This window comes from Melopsittacus undulatus, chromosome 1 (assembly GCF_012275295.1).
Source record: "Melopsittacus undulatus isolate bMelUnd1 chromosome 1, bMelUnd1.mat.Z, whole genome shotgun sequence".
In the NCBI taxonomy this organism is placed as follows: domain Eukaryota; kingdom Metazoa; phylum Chordata; class Aves; order Psittaciformes; family Psittaculidae; genus Melopsittacus; species Melopsittacus undulatus.
Window position 1 is genome coordinate 91,941,165 of NC_047527.1, and position 18,537 is coordinate 91,959,701.

General features: G+C 40.0%; 1 protein-coding gene across 1 annotated transcript; it reads left to right on the forward strand.

Annotated features, from left to right (window-relative positions):
* Window positions 1-6,802: 6,802 nt before the first annotated feature.
* Window positions 6,803-7,823, forward strand: RNF182 (ring finger protein 182). Its single transcript, XM_005149878.4, has one exon. It carries the CDS (start codon window positions 6,859-6,861, stop codon window positions 7,594-7,596), a length of 738 nt encoding a protein of 245 aa, XP_005149935.1. The 5' UTR covers window positions 6,803-6,858; the 3' UTR covers window positions 7,597-7,823.
* Window positions 7,824-18,537: the final 10,714 nt, after the last annotated feature.

Below are 18,537 nucleotides of genomic sequence, written 5' to 3' on the forward strand. Positions count from 1 at the left end.
TGCTTACGTACTGATGAGGGGAAATAAAAAAACAAACCAGTAACTGCTGATTTGTAATTTTTTCAGTATAAGATGGCACATTGCTATTACATGACTTTTCATACTAAATGATCAGAGACCTGTGAATTCCACTTTGAATATGAAAGCTATTTTCTTTCTGTGATATTGCAGAGGATTAAGGGAGATCAAGCAAGGACTGTAAATAATGTAACACTAACTTCTGATAGAAATACTTCTATTTCATATTAGTCTTTTGAGAAGCAGTCAATAATACACAAGTATCTGCTGTATATTTGCTGTATATTTGCAGGGTTTCTCTTTTGTGCATAGTTATTTAAGAAGTAACCTCATTACCTGTCCCATGGAAAACTATGTTTTTGTGAAAAGAATTGAGGCTATTTTCATAGCAGTTTATAGAGCTGACAATAAACCAAGCATGGATCAGTATGCCACATTCCGTAACTCTAGTGCAAAGTCTCACATTGATTAGAGTTGACAGGGAATTGCCCATTGTTAAAACCCATCCAATGTTAGCAGAAATGTGACATGAAACAGGTTGAACATGTGATAGCTGCTGGCACTTTGAGCGTAGTCTATTCAAATGTCACATTAGTAAAGCAGTTTGGCTGGGTTTTTTTTTGCATTGTGCTTAGCACAAGCTGGAAAAATCTAGTGTGATGGTCATTTCCTGCTGAGTCAGAATGCAGCAAAGCTGCTCAAAAGTGAATGCAGTGGTCCACAGGAGGTGGTTGCTTTCTGGTCTGTGCTGGAGAAGAGACTGCAGGTTGTTTGGAAAAGTAAAAATGACCAAAGAGCTTCTATAAGATTTGTGAAGGAAAGTATTTTGATGTGTTTTTAAAACTCTTCTTTCAAAGCACAGTTTATCTTGTTAGCTGCTTTGCTTTTGGGGTTTCTTTGAATGAATTGCTAACATTTGTGAATATGTAGTCACTAGATGAGATCGCACTTCAGAATGTTTAGTGCATAATATTGAAAGAGGCTTAAAATAAACAACAGATCTGTAAAGATAACTCTGGATTATTTTACAGAAATAAATTTAGTAAATGGGATTTACCCAATATATTCCTCTAAACAGAAATCTTAACATATGGGTATTTCTATCCAAACTAGAGAAGTTGGACTGCTTTCCTCTCTTACAGAGAAACAGACTGAACAGACTTCCAGCTATATTCCTGCCCTACTAATTCTGTTTCCCTCCTTTCCACCAGTTTTTACCCAATGTGGAGAAGAACAGGCATTTCTTGCATTCCCTGCAAGTGAACCTTTGCAAGAAGTTCTTTTTCTTGGAAAGTAAGTTTCTCTGTATTTCTCTCTCTATATATATGCATTTCTTCTTCTCTCATTCCCCAGATACACTTAGCTTGCATTTAGAGGAAACTTTAAAAACCTTGGAAAATACCACGTTGGGTAGCTCCATGGATGGAAGTTAATCACTGACCTCATGTACTCATTTTAGGTTATATGTGAATTATTGGTAAATTACTTTCATAGGAAAAAAGTGTGAGAGATGAATGATAAAAGGTCAGTCTGATAAACTGGGAGAGGATGATTATTAGGGAGAAGCACAGATATCCCATGTACTTTGCCCGGTCAGCATGACTAAGCTCCAATATTGAGAGCTTCATCTACAACTAACTGCTTATGGCCTTCTCATAAGAATGCTTGTCTATGCAGTATTTCATAGATGAGTGCAAAGAGGGGGGTCATAACATGTTGCACAACCCATTCACCTTCCTTTCAACGCCTGAGATGAAACCCTGCAAATCTGCAGTCTACAACCCAGCAATGATTTAGAAGACTTGATCAATGGCCTCCTTGCTCTCAGGGAAAGATATTCCCCCTGCTACTGGGACTGCCCTCCAGCCATCAGCTGGAACACTGGGGACTCCTCGCGATCTTCTGCTTTCTTCTTCAACTTTTCTTTATTCTATTAAAAGGGTCAGGGAGAGGAGTCTGCCAGGTACAACAGAGGTGGCACAGGGAAGGAAGGGAAAGAGAGGGAGTCCGAGCTTGAGCAGCAGCAGGAACATAATGTGGATAGAAACGATTCACACCTGCAGTGCTTAGGCAGAACTCTTACAAAGACAAGTGCTTGTCAGTATAACAGATCTGCTTGTTCTTGGATAAGCTGGAGTGGATGCTTTTATCATTGTACATGTCTAGCAGTTTGTATTTTGTTCTGAAGGCCGCTATGTGCTACATAATACAGACGGGAATGAAAAGTTCTGCAATTCAATTGTGCTGATACCAGTGGATAGTCTTCTGTGGAAAACAGAATAACAGAAGCTATCTAGGCTTTCTTGTAAAAAGGAATTCATATATTAGATGGTAGAATTAATACATGGGAGAGATACTTAGCTACAAAAGCAACTGTCAGCCTAATTCCTTATTCAGTAAGGAACAAAGCTTCTGAAATAGAGCACATAAAGTGAGTTCAGGATACCAAAACATAGAATCATAGAATAATTTGGGTTGGAAAGAATCTCCAGCAAGAGTCTAGTCTCCTTTGCCCAAAGCAGGGCCAGATTCTACAGTAGAGTAGCCAGGGTTGTACCCAGTCATGTTTTCAATATCTGTAAGGTTGGAGTTTTAATTTCTGCTTCACTCTACACATGTTCCAGTCTTTGAACACCTTGTGCATATTTTTTCCTAATAAGTGATTGAAAGTTCCCTAGTTACAGCTTGTGCCTGTTGGTATCAAACAACAAGGTTTAACAAGGTTAACATCTCTAAAAATAAATAAGCTCAAGTGGAAAACTGGACGTAACTAATAATTTAAAGTCATGGCAAATATCTGAATTAATAAAAATAAACACAATGCTCTAAAAATAGACATGGGACCTCACTTTCATCTCAAGTCAATAGCAGTTTTGTACTTGGAAGTGAAAGAGGTTAGACTCATCATAGGATTTGTGCTCAGGAGTTTTTACTTGACTGTCCTTTGGATGTCAAAGTCAGGAAAAACATGCATATTGTATCCCAATGATTAAAAAAAACCCAAACGTTAATGGAGTATTGGAACATATAATAAGGCTGTACCTTCTCATGTCATCATAAAAAAGTGGCTCAAAGAAAAGAGAACAAAACATGAACATAGAGACACAGACTCTTGTTTCTGTGTAATATACTAAATAATTTCTGTGTAATATTACAGCTGCTTTTCCTTCCAACACACAGCAAGCAGAAGTACTTGAAGCTTTTGCCACCTTTTTGGTGGGGGACCAGGATTCAGAGGGGCAGCAGTTAATGTATTCCCTACTTGAATTCGTTATTCTGCTTGCTTCCAGTAAATACCCTCCTGGGGAGTCATGCAAAGACATGCCTGTATCTTTGACATAGAGTAGAAGTGGTTTGAAGGAGTAGCTGGCTGTATTTCTTAAGAAATCTCTAATTTTCTCAAGAAATAGGGGCAATTTGAAGCAAAAAATCTTTAACATCCTCAGTTTTCTTGTATTTTTAACAAGTCTCTGATCAGATAACTTTTTAGTATATGTGGTGTGTATAACAGCAGAGCAGCATTAATAAAGCTCAAAAAGGCATCAATCCTCAGCAGAGAGAAAATAAAACAGAATGTGGGTATTGAGAAGAAAAAATACAAAATTCGCTAAGAAGCGTCTAAACCCACCGTAGAGCTGAGAAACTAAAAAATGTATGAATATCATTAATAGAAATTAGTGATAAAATTTTAATTTTCGAAGGAATAGATGTATAAATGAAGAATAGTAGTAAGCAGTAATCACACAAGAACACATGAGGAGAAATCAAACATCTAAACTTAGCTAAAGAAGAAACAATTAGTGATGTTTTATTACTGATAGATATGTTTTGAAGAGACTCTGGAAGGAGAAAGATGATGTAAGTAGTTCTTTCTTGTGCAGTACATTAAAAAACAAGTTAGAAAATAATTTGTAGAATAGCTCATGACAGAAACTACCTCAAGGAGGATCATTGTGTTCTGGAAATGAAGTTAATGGTTCAAATCTAGCAGCTGAGATATTGCTAGTGCCAGCACTTGTTGCTCCTTGTATTAATACTAAATTTGGCCACTTAAAGGGGATATAATGAGGAAAACACTTTCAGTTTGAAATCTGATTCAGGCAGAAGTGATCCATGTTTTAACAAAATTGGTTGGAAAGTAGAGTGCTTTTTGGGAAAAAAATGGGAAATATTCATTTAGAAAGATTGGAAGTTTTCAGAGAAAAATCTCAGTTTTCCATAAGAAACAGACACATTTTGGGGCAGCTTTTTGGTTAATCAGAATTCTAATTTTACATCACAGGACAGTGTTTACCAGCCTTAGCTGTGAAGCATGATCATGTTAGTAATCTGAATTCACCTCGGGTACAGAATTGGAATGATACTCAGGATGTAAAAGTTAAAAACCATCACTAGTTTTGTTTGGCTTCTTAACTTCTCAGTGGTGCTTTGCTTTCCTGTTGGTCGGTATTTCACTTTTTTATGTCCCTTTTGTGGGTTTTTTTGTCCTTTGGAAAGTTATCATCTGATGACATTTATATATGCCTAAAAGTCATCTAGAAGATGATATTTGGAATGAAATAAAGAGTAGTAGAAATTAATAAGGAAGGACACAGTGTAACAAAGGATAAAGGATAGGTTATAAGGTCTGTAAAAGATGTACTTTGTCTTTTAGATGTTTAGCTTGTACACACTGAAAATTATGGATCAGCCTTTTTGTGTTTGCCTTGCCTAATGGAACACACCACAAATATAGTCACAGTACAAATAATAAAAACAACAGTAAGGCAGAGATGAAAACTTTTAAAGCACTAAAGAAATAAATTGGAAGGGGCAGGAAAAAAGTTAGGAAAATGAAATTGGGAGGGAGCCATGTCTGTTATAAATTCTTAGAGAAATATGGGCTTTTTTTTCTTCACTATGTTGTCCTGCTTTTTCATTACGGCATTGTCTGCAGTAATGAAATCTTTGTTTTAAAATCCAGGAGGTCAGTTTTAGAAATTATTACTTACAGAAGCTATGCAGAAAGTTGAGAGAATGGAAAATCTATAAAGCCCAGTAGGAACAATAGGCCTGTGAAAGACACTTTATTGTGCCTGATAGTTGACAAATAAAATCTATTGACAGAAGGAGCACATTGCTTAAAGGACACAACTTCCTGCCTTGTTCTCAAAAAGGGACAAAGATTCGAATGCTAGGAGTGGGTTAAAAATTTCCCAAAGGAAAGGAATCAAACATTTACAAAAACTAATAGTTGAAAAACAAGTTTACTGAAATAGACCATTTCTCTCCCCTCCCCATCCCCCCATCCCCATATTCCGTGTGCCTGATATTTATTGATAATGCGACTGGCAGCTGGATGCAAGTGCTGACCCCCATTGTCTGACTGTGGCAAGTTCCTTCGTACTCTAGCAGGGAAGCACAGTTTCAAAGCCTGCAAATGCAATGGCGCACCCATCTCTGTGGGCAAGCATATGCCCGAATCTGAAGAAGTTTTTATCTTCTGGCAAATAAAACTGGTTTTGTAAATGCTGGTAATTATCGGTCCCCAGAGTACATGGTCCTGGTTGATGTTTTGCTTTATAATGCAGCAACTGTTTCATGAAGTCATGAAAATGCACAGTTACAAAACAGAACAATATACTTTTTTTTCAGCTAACCTGATGGGTCTCTGGTGGCACAAATACGGTGCAGAATGGGAATGCAGCAGTACATGCATGCCACGAGCCTCTCCTTAGCTGAGGTGTGAAACAGCTGTCACAGCCATGAAACACTTGAAAGTCAGTGTTTCATGGCTGTGCCAGGAAGCATCTGGCTAATGCCCTTGAGAGACCCATTAGCCTTCACCCTAGCATCCACACATTAAAGGAGACATTTGTTACAAGCTAATGAACCCTCATTTTCGTAATCTATGTTCAGGAACTGGGTGTCAACAGAGAAATGAGCTGTTCCAGAAACAGTGAAATTAATAAAGCCTGATCTTTTTACAGATTTGACCTAGGTCCCTACATAACACTTATAATAACCCCAGCCCTCTTTCATACCCACTTCACTCCCCGAAACTCCTTTATCCCCTCAGATTATCACCAGCTTCCCCCTATATTGCCCTCTTTGGCTGAGCAACAGGCAGCATGCTGCCTGTTAAGAGCAGAGGCTAGGTGTGTGCTGGCTGACCATTGTCCTTCAGGATAAGTGGTAGTCATTACAAATACCTCTCCTCCTCTACCCAGCTGCCAGTGTTCACTACTTTTCTAGAAACTTTGTTATGTTTAGTACTGCTGCCCCTCTGCTGATTTGTTTGAAAGTGATCAGCAGGTTCACAAGTTACTGAGAAAGATGACAAGCACCAGGGGTTAGGTCTCATTTCCTGAGGAAACCAGGGTTTAGACAAATGGTCATGGATCAATGATTAGATTGCAGCCTCTGCTGAGAACTTCATGGGCTGAGCCAGTCAAAGTTACAAGTCTAAAACAAATTCATGCAGAGTGATACTAAGTTTGTCAGCATGACTGCCATATAGGCTCTATCTGCCACAACAAAAAACTATCTTAGACGTATTTTTAGCAAAGGAAGCTTTTGAAAAGTAGAACCTGCACCTGCTGCAGCTTAGCTTTTCTTGCACAAAAATCCCACATTGTCTTTTTCAGATGGATGCCTGGCTCAGAGTAAGGACATGGTACGCAGCCCCTAGCAGAAGCTGAAAATGGATGATGCCTACTGACGCTTTTGACAATGTCATCTCCTCTTTTCCTTGTTTGAGATGGGTGATGTGATCATCAGGAAAAAGTTCTAACATAAGCCCAGAGTGACCTCTTCGTCCATTGACTTCTCTTTCCTCAAGTCTAAAAACCATCAGAAGAAATGACCAGTCAACTACCAGAGGAGTCTGTGGAGACCCAGAGCTCAGATGAGCTCGAGTGCAAGATCTGCTACAACCGCTATAACTTGCGACAGAGGAAACCGAAAGTGCTGGAGTGCTGTCACAGAGTATGTGCCAAATGCCTTTGCAAGATCATAGACTTCGGTGATTCCCCACAAGGAGTCATAGTATGCCCATTTTGCAGGTTTGAAACATGCCTGCCAGACGATGAGGTTAGTAGTCTTCCTGATGACAACAACATCCTTCTGAATTTAGCCTGTGGGGGAAAGGGAAAAAAGTGCCTACCAGACAACCCAACAGAACTCTTGCTGACTCCCAAGAGGTTGGCATCTCTGGTTAGCCCTTCTCACACCTCTTCTAATTGCCTGGTTATAACAATCATGGAAGTACAAAGAGAAAGTCCCCAGACCCTGAACTCAACCCCTGTTGTGGAATTTTACAGGCCTACAAGTTTTGACTCTGTTGCAACTGTGTCCCACAACTGGACAGTGTGGAACTGCACATCTTTGCTCTTCCAGACCTCAATTAGGGTGCTAGTGTGGTTGCTGGGGTTGCTGTACTTTAGTTCCTTGCCTTTAGGGATTTATTTACTGGTATCTAAGAAAGTTACCCTTGGGGTTGTCTTTGTAAGCCTTGTTCCTTCGAGCCTTGTTATTCTCATGGTTTATGGCTTTTGCCAGTGTGTTTGCCATGAAGTTCTAGACTGCATGTCATCTTGATAACAAATACAGTAAAATAAGATGTATTGTCACTTGTGTAGCATAGTTGATATGTCCTGTCTTTGTATTCTTATTTATTCTTATTGTTGTCCATCCCACTAAATGGAAGCAGTGGCCCTAGTTATATGATGATTTTTTCTACTTAATTTGATTCCCCCCACCTTTTTTATTTTTTAAGCTAAATAATGTTAATTACATTTACATGCTGATTTTAAAAGGTCAAGCTGTAGGAAAGGATAAAGCAAAATTGCCAAACTGGGTGCCTGCTGCTGCTGCCACTATTCAAATTGGGTAACCCTTTGCTTTCTATTGGCTTGATCATGTCAGTCAAGGCTGCAGGATCCACACTAGAAGAAATTAGTGTAACAGCCACCTTCCAGGTCAAAGTACAGCATCTCATGCTTTGGGATATCTGTTATTTATCATGCATTACCATTTATAGCAAATAAAATCACTTTATTAGTTGATATTATAAGATGAATAAGACAAGCTGCCATTGCTTTTTCACAGCTGTTGTTATAGCAGAAATATTTGTTAGGAGGCCAGTGGTTACAGGTTTTTTGCATTCTGCAATATGAGGAGTCTTTTTTTCACCATGCTAAAACATGTCTCCAAAACACTTTCCCCAGACAGAAGCCCACTTGTCGTGTAGTTGCAGCTTCCTCTGAAATACTCTTGCTAATGAGTACTTCCAGGGACCCAGCCACACATTTGCTCTTCTCTAGGTGTACTTATTTTGGTGTGCATATGCCTTTGGTTTCCCTTTAAGATTCAGAGCTCTGCAGACTTCTGTAGCTATGTTGTTATGCTTACCCTCCCTTCTAGCATTTCCACCACCGCACCAAATCTCCAACCCATTAGTCCTCCTAACAAATTGCCTGACCAACTTCATGCACATCTACTCTGTGGTAGCTACACAGGAGAATTTGGCTTATGTGGCTTTAACTATCAAGATAGACTTTTATTCCCAACCATTAGGAAATGGACCTTCAATCACTAAGACAAATCTCAGAAAAAAAAATCTGAAACTGCTGGGTTTTTTTCCTTTCTGAGTTCACAGAATGAGCATTGTAAGGAGCTTCTATGACTTTGGAAAGGTTTCTATTTATCGCATAGTTCTTCAAAATGTTTAATACCCTGAACTCCCTCTGTCACCATTGTGAGTGGATGACACTCTAGATGTGGCAATTGGTATGTCTTGATCACTTGAGTTCAGAGGAGTCATTGATGATTTACCATTCCATAAGTAGAATCAGGCCCTGTAAGGCTTGCTTGTGTCTTGTATGGTTTAGGCTGCTTTTTGAACTACTGGAAGAGCACAAACAAGAGAAGTATTTAATGTGTATAACTAGGTTTAGTCAACACCACAGCTGCAATCTTGTTTTCCTGTGCACAGCAGGATTAAAACTGAGGAGCTGAGCAGGACAAGCATGGTTTCTGGGTCAGGCACAAGATTCTGTAATTTCAAGGCAGTGTCAGAGGGAGAAGGGTTTGTTGCATTAAGATTGAGTGTATGGCCTAACAATATATTCTTAGAGCAGACTGTCTTAAGAAAGAATGGAAAATGCCAATGGGAAAAGCAGAGTGTAAGTGGTTTCTGTATCTGTCAAGGATTTGAAGTCAAGTTGCTTTAATTTTTGTAGATGGCATGGATGTTATCTACAGTTTCATTCCTATTGCAAACACAGGGAAGAAGGTGGAAATGTAAAGGTCCTGCTTTTCTTGACACTCATTTTATAGTAGTCCATATATATGTGTGTGTATGTGCATATAGACACATATGTAAGAAGAAAACTTAAAGCAAAGTCATAGTTTTCCAAGTGTATGGAGTTACGGAGCTATGTAATGAATGATTAATGGAAATGTTTTAGACTTTTCTGTAATGATTTGATAACAATTATAACTAAAATATTTTCAGAATTCCTAGAAATTACTATTCCTAAGTAATTGTTTTTAATGTTTGTGGTAAAGCATATAGTTAGAAGAGGTGTCATCTCCAGTTCTGGTATACTGCAAGGTTTGACTCATCTATGAACTCATAAAATCTAAGTATCCAACAACAATCATGTCAAAAAGCAAGAAAAATAGAAACCTGTGTGGTGTTATAGTACTTCATAGCTTTGGGAAAAGATGTATTTGTAGTGTTAGGGGTTTATATGTTTTAGGATTTGTTCAATTTGTCTGAATGTAGTGTCTCTAATAAAGGGCTGATTAATAGGTTTTGCAAATGTGTGACATATGTAGTACCTTTGCACAACACGTCTACAGTGATACCTGTTGTCTTTTCCTTTTGATTTTCAATTGGTTAAGATTATTTTAGCTCTAGCACCAGGTATTTTATACTCTGTTTTAAAAATCTCAGCAGAATTACAGTGGTATCAGTTACACCTCACAGCACAAATAAATACACCTGTTGTTATACTTCACTCTTTTAAGACTGCCAGCCTGTTAAATTTATGCTGTTATTTTAGACTGTGCTGCAACACTAATCCACTCTAAAATGCGAGCGTGCAAAAACATATTGATTGTATAGCTATTCTGCCGCTCAGACAGAGCACGTTATTACAGCTTTGGTCTCATAAAATTCCTGTATGACTTATAATATGACCATTGAGAATTGCTAGGAGGTCTAAATCTCAATTATCTTTGGAGAAGATATTTGGTGTGTGACTGAGATTAGAAGAACTTCAGATATTACTCTTTCATTATTTTTACTCTCCACCATCCTTAAGACTTAGAACTGAAAGCTCTTGTCTCCTCTACAGTGGAATAACTCTGTCAGTGTAAATGGAGCTAGAATCCAGCCCTGCTTACCTGCCTGTCTGCATTTCCTTCCCTTTCTGTGACTTTTTTCTCTCCTTGGAGAGTAATAGCTCCTGTGGTCATAAAATACTGCCTGCCCTCCAAGGCAATTTCTTTTCAGTAGGATTTTATTCTTGATTTGCAGAGACATATGACTCAACTGGGTACAAAGTGTTATGAATTCATTATTACAGGATTAATTTTGTCCAAATTAGATAATTTTTTGTTTGTTTGTTTTAATTCCTGTTTATCCTATGGATGCAGACCCTATCCTGACTAGCTGCTTGTTTACAGTATAATACAGTGATATCCCCTGAGGGCCAGGGCAGGATGATGTAGTAGTAGCTGCTGGGCACAACATAGGAAGGATGTGCTGCACTGAAACATCCTCTGAGTGCGATCCAGTGAGGGATGAAATTCTGCAAACATGGCCTGAGCCCGGAGCCTAAAGGGCAATTAGCAGAGAGTGAGTTACATGGAAAGCAGAGTCTGTGGGTTCATAACCAGGATATAGAGTCTTGTGGCTGTGGGTGAGCTGTGGATAAGAAGCTGTGTGAATTGGGGAGAAGCCTATGCCTGGGACAAAGGGGCTGTGTTTTAAATAACGAGTTTGGGGTAGAGCTGCTGCAAACAGAGGTTATTTTTTTCTTACTTGGTCATTTGGTTAATTTTGCTACTGCTGCTATAGTTGACTATTTTTACTTTCCAGATGGCAAAGTATTGAACGTTATCATTTAAAGAGATCCTTAGATTTGGGCATACTCTCTCTATTATGTTAACTAGTTAAAGCTAGGATCTCTGAGACAGGCTTGAAGAAAATAAGGGCTGATGTCTTTGATTTAGCTGCATTGTGAATTTTGTCCTACTGTATTTATCATATGCCTCCAAAACCCTATATAGTAATATAAAACACTTAAAATAGGTGAAGCTTTCTCCTAATAATACTATTGACAAACTTCAGGGTTGCCAGCATTTTACGATGTACCCAAGAACAGACGTTCTTTCCTGTGACCTTTGTTACCTGAAGATACTGATAGGTCCAGCAGCACACAGCCAAGTAGGCAAGTAGCACAGTACAGGGAAACTCAGCTTTCCAGCTAAATGGTTACATGTAACTTCAACCAGAGAAAGGGGAACTGAGGAGGTTCACAGGAAAGTGGATGACGTTGTGTTTGAGGGACTTCCTTGTAATTATAGGACAGAACCATTGTTCTTCCTAATTCTAACCAGTTCCAGGGCTAGATTCAACTCCCTTTTCCCCGTTACTTTTCTGCATCCTCTGTTGGGACTGTGTAAACAGTATTTTGAAATGAAACAGCCTTTCCTACTACACTGAGTTTGCAGCTCCATCCAGAACAACACGATTAATTCTGAAATGATGGCAAATTGCAGCCAGGATGCAAGAGTGAACAGGGTGCAGAGGGGAAATGGCAGCAGGTTGTTAAAATAGCTTTGATGTCAAAGCAAGGAGACCATGTGGCTACATCCTGCCTTATCATGGCTGGTTCAAAACTAGTGCGACAGGCTGTCCCTGGCCTGAGGACCATCATGATTCAGCACCCTCCTCTGCATTACCTCTGTGGCAGTTCACTTCAGCTATGCATCTTGGTGTCTTGTACAGCAGTTGTACATCATTATTTCATTTTCTTGAGTGGGTGATGGGTGTAGTGGAAGGTCCACAGTGTTCCACTCTTAAACTGGCTCATTATAACTACCCTAAGGTTTCTCAGTTCGGGGAGAGGGCGGGAGGGAGAGGGTCTGTATTTCTTCATAGTTCTACAAAAGCAACAGAGTGTGCTCTATTTTAAATAGAACAGTGCCTTCAAGGGTAAGAAAAAACCAACAGGGGGAAGAACTGAGAATTTTGAAATCATTTTAAGATACTCAAACTGATGGAAAGAGACTGTTCTGAGAGTCTACTTTTACTTACTTATGAGCAGATTAGATGTTGAGTGACATCAGTATTTAGTGCTGGAGTTTCCTGAGGGAGTTTATAAGGCTGCCAGACCTTAGGCCCAAACCCCACATTCCCCTGCTTCTCTGTAAAGCGCCATTCTGTCTTTTGCATCAGCTCCCCTTGTCAAAAGTTGAATCATCATACTTCATAGAGAGTTCTGGTACACAGAATAAATCCCCAGTCTGGGGATGGCAACTCCTCTTTTTAGAGACTCATGTGGCAGTAGCAAAGCTTTCAGTGCTCGGAAGAGAAGTCATCTTGCAGTCTGAATTGCTAGCATAAATTTAATTTAAATCAAGTTTCATTGTGTTGGGCAACACTACAACTAAAAATCCTTTTATTGTATTTCTGCCTCTTTCTTGTGTTATGCAACTGTGGTTTGCATTTTAAAAAATGTATTAAATCATGGAAATCAGAGATGGATGGAAAAAAGCCTAATAAGTCATTTTATCCATTTCCTCTGCCCCTGTAGAGATGAATGCTTTGTCTAGTCTGGTTTCAAATGTCTCGAGTGATGAGGCCTCCACCTCTTCCACAAGGGACTTTTCAGCCATTTAATAGGCATCTTTGTTAGGAAATGTTTTCTTCATACTGATCCCAATTTTTTCTTCTGCATAATGCAATCCCTCTACTCTGCTTCCACTGTTTTAACTTTTATGAAATCTGGGAAATGTATCATATTTATCCATTTCATCCTGTAGCTGAATAATTCATAATCCTTGTTGTTTAAGTAATGCAAGAGATAAGTAACCAGTTGCTGAACAGTTGCTAATACTCCACTGAGATGGTGTGCCATGTACCAGTAGACATATTTCCTGGCAAGTCATGGCTGCGGCTTCATTCAACATTAGCGAGAGAAAAATGTCAAGTGAAACTGAAGAAATGCATCTTCCCAAGTGTGTGCGTGGCAATATTGCTGAAATTTCAAGAGGTGCTGAGGCAAACAGCCTATTTCTTTAGAAGGAGCTTTTCTTCCTGAGAGTGGATGATTTTAATAAAAGTACACTTTTAAAAAGCATTTAAATATCCTTTTCAGAAGTAAACCTCTATGTGAGAACCACTCTATGCCAAAACTCTTAACTTGTTGAGAGACAAGGCTGGATTGATTGCTGCTCACTGCAGAGCGGTTTTTGCTGACAGCTTAACTCAGAAGAGAAATCTAATCCGGTGTTAAGGAGAAGCATTTGAAAAGATGCCTTTGCAACTGTGTCGTTGGATCAGATCCGTGCATGAAAAAGTGACTCATGTCTTGACAACAGAAAAGTGCATTGTTGATTTAATTACCACGTATTAGATAATCCTCTGCCTATCTCAGATGACAAGAAGGAGCGGTGTGACTAAGGAAACCCTAGGTGGACAGGTGGACTTCATAGTTTTGCATTCAAAAGATACTTAAAGCGATACTAGGCTTTATAAGAGAATGCTAAGCCAGGATCAGGTGGGCAGTCAGCTGGTTCAAGAAGGGTCTCTCTAACCTTAGAGTGCTCATGGATGTATGTAAAAAAGTCCATGAACAACCCACATGGATGATGAGCTTCCAGTGTACCTCCATTTACATCAATCTGACATTTGGAGACCTCTTGAGATGGAGACTATGTTTGTATCTGTTGGATTGAGTCTTGCTTGTGGACTTCTGTGACTCTCTGTAAGTGTTGTTTTTAACCCATTTATAGTGTTGGCATCTATAAAATCCTGCATCAGTGAGCTCTGTAATTTAATTGTATCCTTTGTAGAAAAGGTGTGCTTTGTCTTAAAACCTCCCAAGATACCAGTTACATGTCCCCTACTTTTTGTGGTAGGAAAAGCAGTTCCGAGGCGTGATTGCCCATTGTTTCCTTCACATCCCCCGGAACTTCATCTGCCTCAGAAATATTGCCATCATAATTTTATCTCTCATACTTCTCCCCAGCTGCCTCTTTTGGTCCCTGTCAATCTGATGTCTCCTTAGACAGCAGGCTTTACATGCCTAGCACCAGCCATTTTACTTGCATTTTACCTTTGCTGCTGCTACTTTTTTCATTTGAGGCAGGGCAAAACATTCAGAAACAGGTTCTAATTAGTATGACTTGTGAGTTGTATGAGCATGTAAGATGTCTGTACTCCCATGGCCACTGAAATCACTTTGTCATTGATACAATTCCTTATGGAATTGTATCCATAGTTGGGGGGGTGGAACTAGATGATCTTATGGTCCTTTCCAACCCTGTGATTCTATGATCTGAGGTGCTACACTTGACTATGTTAGTTTATATATCATGCATTATATGGAGGACAAAACCATGTGCATCGATAAACTTACAGGTATTTATTCCAGTTGTCCAGTTCACATGGGTGCAGGGGATGGTAGACTTCAGGAGAATATTTAATTTAATCTTGGCATGGTCTCTGTGCAGATTTTAGCTCTATTAGGCATGTGGCCTGACGTTGCCGGACTGAAAAGCTACTCATCAGCAAGTGCTGTAAGATGCCTTCCCTCTCTTGCCATAGTGGTGCACCTACCTCACACACTTGCTGCAGCCACACACAACACACTACAGCCCAGAGCTTTTTTCATTTACCCCACACAATGCTACAGGCCTGGGGAAAATGGCTGGATAGCTGCTCAGCGGAAAAGGACCTGGGGATGTTGGACATGAGCCAGCTTGTGCCCAGGCAGCCGAGGCCAACAGCATCCTGGCCTGTGTCAGCAATAGTGTGGTCAGCAGTACCAGGACAGCAGTCATCCCTCTGTACTGGGCACTGATGAGGCTGCACCTCAAATCCTGTGCTCAGTTCTGGGCCCCTCACTACAAGAGAGACATTGAGGTGCTGGAGCGGGTGCAGAGAAGGGCAACGAAGCTGGTGAAGGGTCTGGAGCACAAGAATGATGAGGAACATCTGCAGGAACTGAGGTGTTTAGTCTGGAGAAAGGAAGGCTCATGGGAGACCTTATCGCTCTACAACTGCCTGAAAGGAGGTTGCAGTGAAATGGGGGTTGGTCTGTTCTCCCAAGTAACAAGCAACAGGGAGAAGAGGTAACAGCCTCAAGCTGTGCCAGGGGAGGTTTAGACTGGATGTTAGGAACAATTTCTTCACAGAGAGGGTGCTCAGGCACTGGAAGAGGCTGCACAGGAAAGTGGTGGAACCACCATCCCTGGAAATGCTCACAAACCATGTAGATGAGGCCCTCAGTGACATGGGTTAGTTTTGGTCTTGACAGTCCTGGGATAATGGTTGGACTTGATGATCTTAAGGGTCTTTTCCAACCTAGCTGACTCTATTATTCTATTGTAAGAATACTTTTTTTAAAAAATGTCTTTTAATTAATCTTTTATTTCCTCAAGGCTTGTGGCCTTTTCTGTGTCCTCCTTCATTCCAAGAAGAGGAGATGCTGGCAGATAATAATAACACTGTTTAGAGGATGAGTCCTTTACATTTGGTCCTTCATATAGCCAGGTAGGGCAAAACCTGGAGGCCTCCGCTTTCAGCTGCCAGGGATGTAAGTAGGAGGCTCAGCACCTTGCTATCCTGAGCCCTAGGGAAAGCTCTTTGCAGCCTCTGGAGAACTTCATGTCGATGCTCTTTACATCAGTGTTCATGCTTTTACTTATTAAAACTCAGTGATTACAAATAATTTAAACCACCCACAACACAACATTATTATTGCATTCAGACTAGATGGGGCTCATTTTCTCTCAGCAGTGAATAAAATTGTGAGGTGCAACTCAGGAATTTCATGGCACTTCCAGGGTCAGCAGCAAATCTCTGATGACATTTTGTTTGTTTTGGTAATGAAACAGGCTAAATAAAGCTGTGTAAGTCATGCAGGTAGTTGGTGAAACTTTGCAAGAGGATTCTGAAAGTGTGGGGGAAATGTTTCTTTGTTTGCTTGTTTTAAAGAAGAAAGAAGAAAGAGGCTTAATCACACAACAGGGCTTGGGTGGAGAGGGCAAACAGCTGGAGGTTAAGTTGATAAGAAAAGAGATTATAGAAATAATGCACTAAGACAGGTACAATATGAAAAATATGTGTGCAAGCTCTGGTGAATTATCCACACATTGTAGAGTATAATTCTTGATCCAGCAAACTAAAAAGGTTTAAGCACACATTGCTTTACTTTATACTTTGTCTCCTAAAATCCACTGGTTTTAAATTTCAGATCAGTTTGAAGCCTACCGAATGTAACGCAAGTTTTATGAGAGGAGTTTGACTGCTGTAACTTTGCCTTTTATCTTTTATCTTTGCCTTTTGTCTTTTTTAGTTTTATGGAAAGAAGTCATAGTGTGGGGACTCCTTTTTGTTTGTTTTCACTTCAGGAGTGGAGCAGTGAAATGCAACATAATCCTGCAGACAGCGAAACTGTAACATGGTAGCAAATGGGAAAAGTAAAACTCTTCCTATCTGAAATAATGAAGCACTAATGTAAAATCGATTGTTTCACTCAATAAAAATTCAAATTTTTGCAGTAAAGATTTGTCATAGTAAGCATATTTCTTAATGCCTGGATTTAGAGGTCTTTCAGATTTCATTCCTATTATCCGTCAGAACGGTTTAGAAGTGAAGGTGAGTATGTGATAGTATTGCATGATATTTTAACCAAATATGACAACAGATTTCTGTTTGCTGCATGGGAAGGTAAGGTATTTTGTTTAAAGGAAGATTGCAGAAACTCAAAACAAAAGCTGGGGAGATTTCTAGTTGATCACTCAACCACATATTTGTAAGATAAAATGGCAGTGTAGTTCCTGGTTTAGAGAAGGATGTTCTTGCTTGGAAACCTTTAGTAAAGGCATCTCTAGAACCTGAGCCATCCGTGTTTGCCTCTTCTGAAGGCTGCAAGCTGCAGCCTGTCCCTCATGTTCTTAGGGAGGCAGCAATGGAGCTTGGCTGGGGGGTGACACAGGTGTGATCTACATACTGGGAAGTGCCACTGACCAGCAAACACACGTTCCACCAGCGTGAAGGAATCCTCCTTTAGCAGGACTGCAAGGACTGAATGTGTTGTGTAACTGTTGGCTTCAGGCAGAGCTGGACCCTGTACACCCCTGGCACAGCTCACAAGGTTGTGCTATGTAATCTTGTAGTAATAGGCCGAATAGGAAGATTTATTCACATTACTATCCAGTATGTGACCTTCAGTGTAATCTGCATTTTGAATGGATGAGACTTTGATGGAATGATGTTTACATACAGAATTCATGCAATGACTTATAAATCACAAATCCTCACCTGTTGCACTTTGCTTCCTTTTTCTCTATTAAATTGAGGCATGGCTCAGAACATATATGAACTTTCTGACTTCTAGATTTCATGAGCCTCTAACCTGTAGATGTTTGAACTTGTTGACTAAACCCACTTTAGCTGAGAGTAAACCGTCCTTGGCAAAAGGTGAAGGTGTGCTATCTTCCTTCCCTCTTCCTGGTGTAGAAATAAAAGCTCAAACTAACATTTAGGCATTTGTTTTTCCACAGAAAATTCAAACATGGGAAGTTTCTTTTCAGTTTCCTTTTTACCACACCAGAATTTCAGATATTTCCCATTTTTTTCCCAACACAGCCCCATGCGTAGGTTAAGGAAATGAAGTGCAGTGCCTCAGCAAATGAGAGTGAGCGTGACCTCCACTTGGAAGTTCTTAGTTTCTTTGTTGAACTGCACTGATAAAATCAGCATTTAAAAAAAAAATAGCTGGGAGATGAGGCAGCTTTTAGTGCTCAGCCAGAATCACTGGAACCTCCAAAGAGGAAAATAAATGCAGCTTAGACCCTGATTCTTGATACATCATAGCTCTCTCTTGATACATCAAGCCAGCTCTCCCCCTCCTCATATATAGAAAATACCAGGAGTTTCTTACACATCACAAAGGAATGCCAATGTGTTCCTCTTGCCATTGACACATTATTCAAAAGGCAAATTATTTGATGAGTAGTTTCACTAAAGGATTTGGTGTTCTGACCAGAGACACAGCCCAGCATCACCTGGTTGTACATCCCTATAGCAACCGGGTGGGGAGCACTGGGAATGCTGCATCTCCCAGGCCTTGAGCGATCATGAATCTTGAGATATGTTACCTGCCAGCTGCGCCTGCTTGTCTGAACCATAAATCATGACTGAATCCTTGAACAAGGAGACACAGCTGAACCATTTGGTGCCAGACACCTCCGGGAAATGCTGCAGAGCAATCTGAGCTGGCTTCAAAGAGAGAA